Source organism: Bos indicus x Bos taurus, chromosome 14 (assembly GCF_003369695.1).
Source record: "Bos indicus x Bos taurus breed Angus x Brahman F1 hybrid chromosome 14, Bos_hybrid_MaternalHap_v2.0, whole genome shotgun sequence".
Taxonomy (NCBI): domain Eukaryota; kingdom Metazoa; phylum Chordata; class Mammalia; order Artiodactyla; family Bovidae; genus Bos; species Bos indicus x Bos taurus.
In genome coordinates this window covers 4,127,266-4,140,809 of record NC_040089.1, presented here as the reverse complement: position 1 = coordinate 4,140,809, position 13,544 = coordinate 4,127,266, and the positions used below count along the sequence as shown (strand labels likewise).

General features: G+C 53.8%; 1 protein-coding gene across 1 annotated transcript in view; it reads right to left on the bottom strand.

Annotated features, from left to right (window-relative positions):
• The window catches only part of COL22A1 (collagen type XXII alpha 1 chain), a 224,079-nt gene that overhangs the window by 129,287 nt on the left and 81,248 nt on the right, over nt 1–13,544 (bottom strand). Inside the window, exons 13-16 of the mRNA XM_027560770.1 lie at nt 5,067–5,120; nt 4,236–4,289; nt 2,800–2,853; nt 2,144–2,188 (exon numbers count right to left, since the gene is read on the bottom strand). Coding sequence (XP_027416571.1) covers nt 2,144–2,188; nt 2,800–2,853; nt 4,236–4,289; nt 5,067–5,120 — 207 coding nt within the window. The remainder of the gene's footprint in view (nt 1–2,143; nt 2,189–2,799; nt 2,854–4,235; nt 4,290–5,066; nt 5,121–13,544) is intronic.

The window sequence follows — 13,544 nt, the reverse complement described above, 5'->3', positions numbered from 1 at the left end:
GGATCAGAGTCAAAGCAGAGCTCTCAGTGCTCAGGTTATGCCTCCCTGCCAATCCGCTATGCCTCGCTGTTTCTCTTCTTCTCGTCTCCCACCCTCCGTAAATACGGCCTCTGTTGCCCAGCACTGCTCTAAGCATTTTACAAACATTAAGTCATTTAATCCTCATAGCAGCCTTACATAATAACTACTCTCTACACTGAGGACACTTGAGACTCAGAGGTGAAACGAACTCTCCAAAGGCCACACTGCTTGCAGACCCCAGAGCTGAGCCTGAAACTCCGGCAAGCTGGCTCTGAAATCACCATGCAGGGCGTCCCCTGGGCCACGCTGTAGACTGAGGCTGATGGCTGATGGCTGGACTTCCTCTCCAGGGCCTGCCCTGCAGGTGACCCCCTGCTCCCCCAGCTTCCCTGCCAGGTGGCAGCTGCAGGGCGCTGGGCTGTGGCTCAGCCCTCCTGCCACGTCTGTTCCCCAAACCCTGCATGCTCCTAGTGGGGGGACCTTCAAATTGGACCCCTGTCGCCCTGTGCACCAGGGATGCCCATCAAGCCTGTGCCTGGACCCCCAGTTACCCGAAGGGTCACTTCCCAGTCCCCACCTTGTACAGAGGAGGAGCAGAGGGCCACAGAGAGGCCCTCCACCCAAAACCTGACACACGGAGCCACAAGAACTCTCTCCAGAGAACCAAGAGACACGCGTCCCAACCACACGGGGCAAGGGATTCCACTGTTGAAGCTGCAGTGATGAAAGTTTGATATCCGAACAAACAGAAACCACACTTTGGGGCCTGAGGTGAGGGGCGTCACCCTGGCTCTCGCCCCACTCCTTCCGAAGAGCCTTTTGGGGACCCACACGCTTCCTGAGTCACACAACACATTCGTCTCCTTTGACCATAATCTCCCTTCTAAGGGAGCGGCCGGAGAAAACCATCCTAAGTTGGGAAAAATAAATAAATAAAGGCATTGGTGTGAAAATGTTCACCAAAGCAGTATTTTTTAATCATGACAAACTGGAAACAATCCTCCCTGATCGATAATAGGGGAATGAGCACATAAATCATGGCCTATTCACACACGGGGACGCTGTGCAGCCATTTAAGATAAATCATAGACGTCTGCAGCAGCACGGCGGGGGAGATGCTACCCGGAGGAGGAGACACGAGGGTACGCAAAGCAGAACACGTCACGTGTGACGATGTAGAAAGACGTCAGAGACACAGGAGTGAGTCCTGCAAGAAATCAAGAAACGGGCCAGAGTGGTCGCTGCAGCTGCAGTGGGATGGTGCACTTACAGGCTGCTGGTTTTTTTTTCCTGTTGCCAGATATGGCTGTGTGTGTGTGTGTTAAGTTGCTTGAAATAAAATTAAATTTCTTAATATTTTAGAAATGTTCTATAAATGAGAGAAACATGTACTCCAGGAAGACGGAACAGGGCAGGTGCTGAAAAGGGGGCTGGAACACAGCTAAGCTCGAGAGGGCCAATTTTAAGCTTTTGATTTGAAGGAGCCCAGTGAGTGGATGGGCCTGGGATTCCTGGGAATTCGATGCCTGCTGCTGTCCGGGGAGGTGGGGAGGTGGGATGCCGTCCTTCTCCCCACCCCCAGAGCCCTGAGCACTCCACCCATGGAAAGATCTGGTCTGCGGATGACTTGTGACCTGGTGGCGTCAATATGAAGGCACAGCCAGCTTCGGCGTGGAGAGTCTCAGCTGAGGTCAGGTCACAGCACTCGGTCCACAAGGCTGTGTGGGTCACCAAAGCCACAGCTGTCCCTGCACCCCCTCCCTCCGTTGACAGTCAGCGTCCCTGAGGTATGGAGAATGCAGGCCAGTTGCTAAGGAAGATGTGAGTCCCCAGCAGCAACTGGAACTTTTTGAATCCCAATCCTGGGCACTTTTAAAACCCCTCTGGTCTGGAAACCCCAAACTGTCTCTGCAAGGAGATCTCAACCCCTGCAGGTACCGGGACCACGGCCTTCTGGGCCCAGAGTTTACATTTGGGGTCAGAAGCTAATGCCTCCTCTGCACCAGCCCTCAGTTACCATAGCACACACACATACACACACACACACATGTTCACACACACACACTCACACACATGCTGTCCACAGAAAGCTGCACAACTAACTGAAGCAGACTGTAAATACCTTTTCTCCCCGGGCTCCCTTTTCCCCTCGTTCTCCATGGAGACCCTGGAAGGGAAGGGAGGATGAGTAACACGCAGACAGCCCTGTCCAGCTTCTCTGCACTGAGCTTGAGGCCCCGGGACAGCCTGCTCTCCTGGGATGGTGGTGAAGGTCTGTCTCCCTCCCCACGGCAGCCTGCTTCTCCCTCGGGCCTGGGTGGTGAGCTCGGCCCCTGCCTGGATGAGAGCCCCTGGGGCTGGTCCCCCCATCTCTGGATTATCCAGGTACCCCCAGCTAAGACCTGAGCTCAGCTGGCCGAGTGCAGCAAGGTGGCCCTGGAGTCAGTCCCCACTGCCATCTGATCATGGAACCAAGGAATTGAACCTGAGACTCAGGGCCCCTTGAAGCCACATTCCTCCCCCTCCCCTGGGAGAGGGCCACTGCCCCGCCCTCCATGCACACACTGTCCTCAGGAGAAGCACCCAGAACCTGCGTGAAGGCCACCCTCCCCTCTGGGAGCAGACGTGATGGAGACGGCAGCCCAGGTGTGGGCCTCTCTGACCACATGCTCCAAGTTGTATTTATGCACAGATGTGGGGTAGGGACCTGTCACAGGGCCTGGGTCCCAGTCCCCTAGGACAGCAACACAGCCCCTTCCAGCAGCAGCCTCTACTTACGGGAGCACCGATGGGGCCGGGAGGTCCTGGAAGTCCAGGCGGTCCCTGGGATCCCTGCAGAAGACAGTTCCCAGAGCAGAGGTTTGGGGATGGAGAGAAAAGGGCAGGGGCAGAGGGAAGACGCACTCAATAACCGTGTTAGGGGCTGATACAGCTGCTCCTCATCCGCCGCCACGTGCCGCCTGCATAAAGTCCCCCCAGGAGACCCCCCCACCTCTGCTGCCCCCCTCCATGAAGAGCTCATGTCACCCCCTGCCTGGGGGAGCTGGGATTCACGCGCAGCTCGGCTCGACTTCCACAGCGGCCTTTGAGCTCTCACGAGGCCAGTGCAGCAATCTGGTGTGGCCGCGCCCCGTGGCCATGCTGGGACCCGGGCTGGACACGTGCAGAGCTCCTGGTCACAGGCTGGCTTCCCGTGGCTCATCACGCACACCTCACGTGGGGCCAGCACAGCCTGGACACCTCCTCACAAAGCCCACCTGGGGTCCCGAGCCCGGGAGCCCCTGCTACCTGGACCAGGATCTGCTGCCACTTTAAGGCTGTTAAACTGGCCATATTTGTTAAAACCCATTAATAAAAGATTGGGGGCAGGAGGAGAAGGGGAAGACAGAGGATGAGATGGCTGGATGGCATCAGCGACTCGATGGACATGGGTCTGGGTGAACTCCTGGAGCTGGTGATGGACAGGGAGGCCTGGCGTGCTGCCATCCATGGGCTCACAAAGAGTTAGACATGACTGAGTGACTGAACTGAACTGAACTGAATGTTAAAAAGTGCTTTTTCCTCAGCCAAAGATACCCTAATTTTTGTCACCTACTCTACTGAAACAAAAAAATAACAGTGGTGTGTGCATTTACTGATTTTTGTGGAAAACAAATGAAATTAGAAATAACCTGGAGGGCCACAAACAGAGGCAAAGTTATGTAAATTATGATGCATCCGTATCATGGAACGGTAAGCACTAATTAAGAGAACAGGTGGTATTGATCTGAAGTGGGGAGGAAAGACACGTCTCTTGTTAGAAAAGATAAATGGCAGAACGGTAGGATTCACTTTCTGTGAGAATTTAGGAAACATCAGGGATGTGAACACACACACACACACACACACACACACGAGCAGGCATGTGGCTGCATGAGAAGCATTTGCAGGGCGTCGAGTGGGCCCATAAACGTTGGTTTTGCATCAAGATCTGTGCACTAGAAACATCAGAAAGTGAAAGTCGCTCAGTCTGCTCTTTGTGACCCCATGGACTGTATAGTCCATGGAATTCTCCAGGCCAGAACACTGGAGTGGGGAGCCTTAGCCCTTCTCCAGGGGATCTTCCCAACCCAGGGATCGAACCCAGATCTCCCGCATTGCAGGCAGATTCTTTACCGGCTGAGCCACCAGGGAAGCCCAGAAACATCAGAAGAAGAGCTCAGAGCAACACTCACCCGCAGGCCCACCTCCCCGGGCAGCCCCGGCTCGCCCGGTTCTCCTGGCTCCCCCTGCAGCACAGAGAACAGCACAAGGTCACAAGCCGGGGGACTCAGGCCCAGGCCCCGGGGCGTCCTTCCCAGAACTGGATCTCAGCACGGAAACAGCGTCATAATGGCCAGCAAGCCGAGACCTAGGCTCCCCCCAGAAGTGCCTCCGACAAGCAAAGGAGCTGATCTTCACTGCAGGCCTTCATCACTGGAACCCCCAACACGCCCCAGTTCTGCTGGTCCACAGAACCAGGCCGGAGGGAAGAGCGGAGAAAGCACAGCAGCTGGCGTTGATGGTGAGGAACCACTGAGGACCCAAACTGAGTTCTTGGTGGCGAAGAGGACCTCTTTATCCCGGGTCAGATGGACCCGCCTGAGCTGAGATCACTTCCGCCTGGGGTCCCGGGGTGTGTTCCGACTCAGAGGCCGGGGAGGCAGAGGGGGAGTCAGGTGCCCACTGCAGGCGGGCCGGCTGGACACGTGGGCTATGGGGCCCCGTCCAACTTAAGCTATGAACTGAGGACTTGGGAACTGGGTCCCCTGGCTCCATTCCAAGTTCCAGGCACTGGGACAAGAGCCCAGAACTGCTGGTCAACCAACTGTGAAAACAGCTCCCAGGGGCAGCCAGGTGACGCCCGGTGGCCAGAGCTGCTGGTGTGGTGATAGTTACCAGGCTGACCTCCAGGGACCTGGGACGATCCTGGTACAAAGGTGCCCAGTTGGAGCCTGGCCCTGGCGAAGGCCACCCCCGCCTCAAGGACAGGGGCTCCGATCAGCAGGCCCCCAGAACAGACATACCCGCATGCCTTTGCTGCCGTCTCTTCCTGGGGGACCCGGCAGGCCCAGGGAGCCCTAGGAGGGGAGAGAGAGAAGAGCGGTTAACATGGGGTGAGGACCACGCTGGACATAGGCTCTCCGCTGTGGCAGCAGAGGATGCGCCAGACGGGAATCATGGCTGAGATACTCCTACTCAGAGGGCGGCAACACACAGATCTGCAGCCCGGATGCCTCCAGGGGAGGGCAAGAAATGCAGGCCGCGGGCCTCTCTCCAGACCCTTGCCTAGGGGGCCACGTTTTAACCAGACCCCTGGGGGGTCTGTATGCGCCTGACGGTGGGAGTGAGATGCCCCAGCCCTGCCTCTCAGTAACTCGCCACATGGCCGCCCCACTCCAGGCCCCAGTCACACATGCGAGCAGAGCATCAGCCACAGCAGGGTTCTCGACCTGGGTCCCCCAGCACCAGATGGGTCAGTCTTTGCTGGGGGCGGGGAGGCTGCCCTGGGTGATTCAGGGTGTCCTCCAGGGGCCCTGGATGCCGGGTACCACTCCCCGGGTGTGACAACCCAAGCATCCCTGGGAGGAAAAATCACACCAGAAATGCTGGGCTAGGCCAGGTATCAAAATGCTTCTTAAGCTGGGGCAAACTCCGTTCCAGCAAATCAAGAGGAAGCATGCAACACACGTGCCCATGGAGCAGGTGTGGGGGCCTCCTCATCCCACCCCCATGCTCCCTGGAGGCGCAGCAGGGGGGCAACTCAGGAACAGGGAACCCGAGGACCCCTTAGCTCCCATCCAGCTCCCACACCGTCTCCTTCAAATCAAAGGATTCCACCAAGACCTTCATCCCACTCCCCACTCTCCATCAATTTTCCAAGGACCACAGAGCAAGCCAATGCCTCTTTCTGGGGCTTTTCCATCTGTGAAATGAGGATGTCGGACATTCAATGAATCAATGAACTGATGAACCTGTAAGTAATATTTAGAAGAAAATGCTATGGGCTAGACCCTGCAGGATGTCTTCTACAAATATTTTCTTACTTAGTTCTTATAATACGCCCGTGAGAGAGGTTTCGTTTTCTCACAGACACATCACACATTTACAGTTTTACCTAGAAATTAAGATGCACGCATGTATGCACACGTCCACACACACACACACGCACACACACAAATACTTTAAAAATGTTTACAGAGTGCATTCTACGGCCGAACATTCTAAGTTATTCTGTTATTGGAGAGAAAGACAGACAGACAGACATCTCTGGCCCACACCTGCACCTTTCTAGCCATGGGACCCCAAAGGCAGCCACCCTGGAAGACCATGTGCAGACACCAGCAGGATCACTGGGAGGGTGACCGGCGATTTCAGATATAAAGCTCACACCCCACTGGGCACCCCCATGGCCAGCAAAGGACACCACAGCTCACGTGCGATGTGCATAGTAAACTGCCTGGGTGGCCATTTCCTCGGGACAACTGGGAGCTGATGGGATGCTTGCTAGGGTCAGACTGTCCCCTGCTGTCCACCCCTATAAGGGAAGGGCAGCTGTGGCCGGAGATCCCTCAGCCTCTAATCCCACCGCTGCACTGTGGGGATGAACCCCCTGCCCGCCTGTCCCTCCATCTGACTATTCTGAAACTCAGCTGAGGTTGAACGAGGCGACCAGTCCAGATGCAAGTGATTTCTCTGATATGGAACGGCGACTAGACACCAGCTAGCACTGCTATCATTAGCATTAATGGCACAGCCAACAGCAATACGAACGGGATACTAAAGACAGTATCCCACCAACATTCCCAACCTGTCATGTTCTGAGCTCTCTCCGCTCATCAGTGCACTGAACTCGTCCCCCCAGCACGTCCGTGTTTCATGCTCACGTCACATGCAGCCCACGAGCACACAAGGACACTGGATTCCTGGTGGCCTCCCAGCAGTTCCATGGCCTGGTGAGGCAGGCTGGGGCAGCGGAAGCCTGGGCACCCAGCCCTGCTCTCCCTCCCCAGGGATCAAGGTCAGCCCCACTCGGCCTCACCAGCCCCCCTTCCCTGGGGAAGCATCAGAGTTTCCCCAAAGGCCTCTCAGGAGGCAGGCCCCCTGCTCAAGCCACCATGCTGGGGGTCAGGTACAGTGTGGGCTCAGCTCCCCAGATGCCTTGTCTGTCTCCAAGGCCCACGTTTCATCTGCTCGGAGCTAAAGCAAAAGGCAGTGTGTTTCCAGGTAGCCAGGGCCAGCACACTTAATGCTGCTTCCCTACAACATGAGGGAGAAATTCAAGATTTCCCAAAAGGGAAACATCAAGAAGAATAAGGACACCCCCAAGATCAGGCCCCCTGGAGTGGCATGGCGCAGAGCTTGCCCCAGGGGTCAGTTACCCAGTCCTTCACAGGCCAGTCTATCTCTTGGCGGCTGCAGGTGGGGAAGAGAGGTCTGGGGGGCTCCTGCCACGGGAATCCAGGGGGCAGGAGCAGCAGGGCACAGAGCTGCCAGGACCGTGTAATAAAGGAAGCCGGGTAGGAGTCCAGAGACAATGCCAGAGGGGACTCGAGAGAGTTCCGGAACCTCTGCTGTGCCCACGGCTGTCGCAGGTCCAGCCCCGTCACTGCTGTCCAGCAAGTGTCTGGGTGAATCTGTCTGATCACAGGACCGGAGCGCCATGAGGTGGGAATCGGGACTCGGTCACATCCGTGTGAACAGTGTCCACCAGGCCCAGAGCCCCACAGGTGTTCCCTGGGCATCCATCCCTTCCTAAGCCACGTGGGCATGCAAAAGGAGACAAAGGGGAGAGCCCCCTACTTCAGAATTAGCCCTGGGGGTATGAAACCCCAGGGCCAAAGTGCAAATCAGGCTGTTGCAGGAAAACAATGGTTTCAAGAGCCAGTAAGTTACAGCTTCAAATCCTGCCCCGTCACTCTGTACTGACAGAATAGGCCAGGACAGGGCAGCGCTCTGAGTCTCAGGCTCCACTGGGAAGCAGGTGTCATGAACCTCACTGCAGGATCTGTGCTTCCCACAAATGGGAACAGCTCAGCAAACTGCTTTTAGAGAACTGGTATCCCAGAACCAGGGCTTCCCCGGTGGCTCAGTGGTGAAGAATCTGCCTGAAATGCAGGAGACATGGGTTCGATCCCTGGGTGGAGAAGATCCCCTGGAGATGGGAATGGCTACCCACTCCAGTATTCTTGCTGGGAAAGTCCCATGGATGGAGGAGCCTGGTGGGCTACAGTCTATGTCAGACACACCTGAGCACGCATGCATCCTAGAGCCAGTCCCTTCTGCTTTGTCTGCAGGGATGGGCTAGCCCTGCAGCCTAAGAAAGTCAGCCTCTGTAGAGATGAACGAGTATTTTCTTCGTCTAAGAAGCTAACATCTTTTTTTTTTTTTTTTGAATCATGGTTGAGATAACCAAGCCAGCACTGGAAATAAGACACGCACTGAGAAACTTCCACTTTCAAGTCATCGTGAGGTCCAGGCATTTCATTTAGATGGGTTCCTGCCCCAGGAGGCTGTGTGCCCAAGAAAAAGTCAACCTGGCCCAGATATTTCATGTTCCGGGGTCACATGATCTTAGCATCACAGAATGCCACCATGTTCACAGGACACACCTTCCAAAGTCCTTCTCTTGAACTCAGCTGCCTGCAGAATCTGTGAAGAGAGAAGTCAGCGCCCTAAGCCGCTCCCTGACATCCCACCAGCAAAGTCACGCTGCCTCCTGGAGCCTTGGTGTCATCATTTGTAAGATAGAGGTTCGTGCTGCTTGAGATGAGTAAACAAGTGGGGATATAATTGTAGACTATAAAATATTATTGATGTGTCAGTTGCTTATATTCTGTAGAGAACTAAGAACACTTTCTCAGGTCTGTAAGGCGGGTCAATGAGAGGAATGGGAAACAGACCGGAGGCTGGTCTGGAGCAGGAAAGGCTGGCATAGAGGGCTCCTGAAAAGGGAGTTTGGAGCTCAGGATCCACGGCAAAGCACACAAAAAAGGAAAGGGGATGGAGGGAGGGAAGGGAGGAAGAGAAGGGAGGAAGGAAAGAGAGAGAAAGATAAAGATGAGAGACGGGGAGGAGAGGAGGGGACCAGGCTGCGGGGGCGGGTCTGGGTTCATGCGACGCCTCTGCTGACCCTCAGCTGAGCAGAAACAGCTTCCTTCCCCTCCTGGGTCTCAGTTTCATCACCTGTGAGCAGGGTGATGCAAGGAGGAGCAGCACCTCCGGCCCAAAGTGAGATGCCTTGAGACAATGCTTTAGAAAATGACTTGAACATATGGGAATCTGAAAAGAGCATCAGGTTCTGTTATTTGGAATATAATATCTGGAACCTCCATTCTTTGCCTGTGAAAAGGAAATCACTCAGCTTAAGATGACTATATCCGTATATACAATGGAATACTACTCAGTCATAAAAAATAACAAAATAATGCTACTTGCAACAATGTAGATGAGAGTAGAGGTTATCATATGAAGTGAACTGAGTTAGAAGGAGAAAGGCAAACTCCATACTTATCACTTACATATGGAATCTAACATGACACAAACGGAACTATCTATGGAACAGACTCGGAGAAGGCGATGGCACCCCACCAGTACTCGTGCCTGGAGAATCCCATGGACAGAGGAGCCTGGAAGGCTGCAGTCCACGGGGTCGAGAAGAGTCAGACACGACTGAGCAACTTCACTTTCACTTTTCACTTTCATGCATTGGAGAAGGAAATGGCAACCCACTCCAGTGTCCTTGCCTGGAGAATCCCAGGGACGGGGGAACCCGGTGGGCTGCCATCTATGGGGTCGCACAGAGTCGGACACAACTGAAGTGACTTAGCAGGAGCAGCAGCATGGAACAGACTCACAGACATGGAGGACAGACTCCTGGTGGCGAAAGGGGAGAGGTGGAGTGGGAGTCTGGGGATAGTAGCTGAAAACTATCACATAGAGAAGGTACAAGCAACAAGGTCCTACTGTCCAGCATAGGAAACTATAGTCAGTATCCTGGGACAAACCATGAAAAAAAGAATATATGTACACACATACACACACTGAGTCACTTTTCTATACAGAAGAAATTAGCACAACATTGCAAATGAACTATACATCAATAAAAAATAAATTATAAAAAGAAAATACACTTCGCTTCATCTTCCTGTGTCACAGTCACGATGGAATAGAATTACTAAAACCTGGGTGAAAAACAAACAGGAGGACGAGCGTCGATAGTACACATGAAACGCATCACCAACAACAGCCAGGGCTCAGGGGTGAGGGCTTCCCCGCAGCTCACACTGGCAGCTGTGACTCTAAATCGGGGGCCCTGATTTCAAGTCAAAGCGCTGACCTCACCCCCTCCACACACACACTGCCTGGAGGATCCCGCCAGAAGCCCCAGCGGGTAACGTCTGGCAGGAAATTACCCACCTAGGCCCACTTGCGAGAACCATAGCTCCACGGATCATATGGTGACTTCACCGGGCGAAATACAAAGAGAAAACAGGAATGTCTCCTGTTCTATTACTTAAATATCAGAGCCTGCCCCCTAAATCCTGACAAAAGCACTGCTTCGCTGTGGAGATGCCCCGTTAGGATTCCTCTTTGCCCCCTGGCTGAGCCCGAGCAGGCTCTTCAGGTGGAACAGAGGGGTCCTCTGCACAGTGATCCTTCAAGCGCGGCTCTGGCCCAGCAGCATCCCTGGGCCTGGTTAGGCAAGCGGATTCTCTGGCCTCACCCCAGGGCCATCGAATCAGACAGATGGGGAGCGGAGCCTGGCCAGCGGGTTCAACAAACCCCCACTGTGGTTCAGGTGCTTGCTCAAGTTTGAGAGCCACTTTTCTGTGGTGTCTGAATATATGAGCACAATCCCTGGCTTGGCCACACAGATATAGTCACTTGCACCTGGTCACATAGTGAACAGGCCTGAAAACAAGGACAACAGTATCTACCCCGAAACTAAGTAGCTCGTGCTGGCAGACACTTGTGAGTACAGGGGACTGCTGTTACTCCTGGATGCTCTGCAAGTTGTTTTGGATGAAGTGAAGAAAGAGAAAGACACGTTATACCCCTGTGTCAGCCCACCTGGGACACACTTTCTAAAAACACCCTCCAGGCTTCCTGAGGCTCCGGGAGTTGCACAAGTCCTCCTGAGGTGGGGCGGGGCGGGGTGGGGACACTGACATTTCCCAGCTGTCGGCCACCCCTGGGGATAAGACCTCATTGCTGCAGAGGATGCAGAAGATGTCATTCGGTGTAAAAAGTGAAAAACTACATTGGCGTGATAGTAATTATACTCAACATTTATGAGTACTTCTTAACAATAGAAGTCATTATTTTCACTAGTTCACTTCGTCCTTGCTGTAACCCGCCGAGGCCGGTAGAATTATAGTCATCAGTTTATAGATGCGGGAAAGCAAGGGTTGCAGGGGTTGAGTAACTGACTTCGCCAGGGTTACACAGCTGCTAAGTGGCCAAGCTGGGATCTGAGTCCAGCCAGCTGGTGTCTAGGGTCTGCACGCTTGGCCTCCACTGCCCTCCCAGTCCAGCACTTACCCTTCCAATAAATGCTCTCACCCTCCTGTATGAGGCCCTTGGCCCTGTGACTGGGCCATGAGACTTGGCAAGAGCCTGAGTGTCAGACGGAGCTGGAAAAAGTGCACACTTTACTATTCTGGCTCTGCCTGGGGCTGTGAGAACCCGTGAACTCAAAACTTCCTCAGTGTGTCCTTCAGCACCACGGACAGGGTCAGCAGCACCTTTATTTATTCCAACTCCCAGCAATCTGCCCCCACCTACAAGGCTATTTGAGGGCACGTAGGCAGCTAAACTTACTTCCCCCTAAATCCTTTAATTATGATAAAAATAGAAGGCACTCGACCACAGTTATCCAGCTCGATAACCATGAATAATGCACATTAAGGCACAGGCTAAGAATAGGAGATGGGGGTGCTGATTAAGCCAGTCGTTAACAAAGGGGATGAGACCCAGAGCTGGAGGCAAAGGGTATAAATACATCTTAGAAGTTTCAAAAAAAAAAAAAAAAAGAAGTTTCACACATATAAACACACACATATAATTTATATTTTATGGCTCAGAGGCTCTATAATGTAGTCATTGCCTAAAATAAGTTCCTCCCCACAAGGGACGTGGGTTTTGAGGGTCAAGAAATCCCAGATAAAGGCATCTCTCTAGGGGCGGGCAGGGAACCAGCATTGGCCAGTGTGGTGTTAACAGTGGGGCATGTAGGGTCAGACACGGCCCCAGCCACCCTCACCCACCGCTCTGTGCCCTCAGGCGTGCCCTAGACTCCTTCAAAGAGTTGCAGAGGCTGGTACTCATAAACTGGACAGCAGGCAGATGAAAGCGGTCAATAAAAGGCTGACATCATGATTCTTTCCACTTCAAGGTACCTCTCGGAGACGATTCCAGACAAAAATCACCAAGCGCTGGCCACTAAATTCACCTTGGCCACCAGTGTTAATTCCCCCAGGCCATCCTCTCAGACAGAATCTGTGACATAAAAGTGGATCCATCATCCCTTGCAAGGGTCCACGTCTCACCTGCACCAGACCCCCGTGATATGCAGAGACAGCTGAGACCTTCTGAGGACCTGACTTGGTCACTAGCTCTGAAAGGAGGTGCTGGGAATAAAATCCATCACATAGCAGAGCCTGCGCTCCACTCCCATCCACCTGGGCAGTCCATCTCCACTTCCGCAAAATCCTCTCATCTCACAATTTCAAAGACCGCCTGCCTTTAAAGACACCAAACAAAGAACCAGATCCGGTGGGAGAGACCAGGTCTTTCATGCTGTGATGGCACAAGGTGGGTCTGTCGTGTTGAGATGAGAGAACAGTCACTGTGAGAGCAGGTCTGACCATCCTCTGGAGTAGGGCCCCAGGCACCCCTGTGATGTTCATGGGAAGGGCTCCCAGCTGGCTCAGATTGCGGGCTAATCAGGACCGTGTGAGTAGCCACACTGCCACCCACCGCTGGCTCTGCCCTGCGAGCTCTGCAGGGGCCACAGTGATTCTCCCTTCTCTCTCTTTGTCACTCACCCCGACCCCATCCTGGCTCCTCCACCCACCCTGACTCTCAGATGTTGACAGCGGGTTAATCCTGCTCTAAAGCTCATGCCCCTCACTGTGCCATCCTTCCCCCGTCTCCAGCCAGTGCCTGGCCCTAGACTGGGTAACTCTTAAACTTCTGAATGAAGCAGAGCTCCTTACAGACTACTTCCTACACCTTCTACAATGAAAAAAATCACTGTGTAAGAGCATTGTCCTAAATCTTGGGGGCCTTTTCCACAAGAGAGAGAGAAGGTGATGCCCTCCACCTGAGCTCACTGCCCTCCAATACTCTGGCCACCTGATGGGAAGAACTGGCTCACTGGAAAAGACCCTGACACTGGGAAAGATTGAAGGCAGGAAGAGAAGGGGACGACAGAGGATGAGATGGTTAGATGGCATCGCTGACTCGATGGACATGAGTTTGAGCAAGCTCCAGAAGTTGGT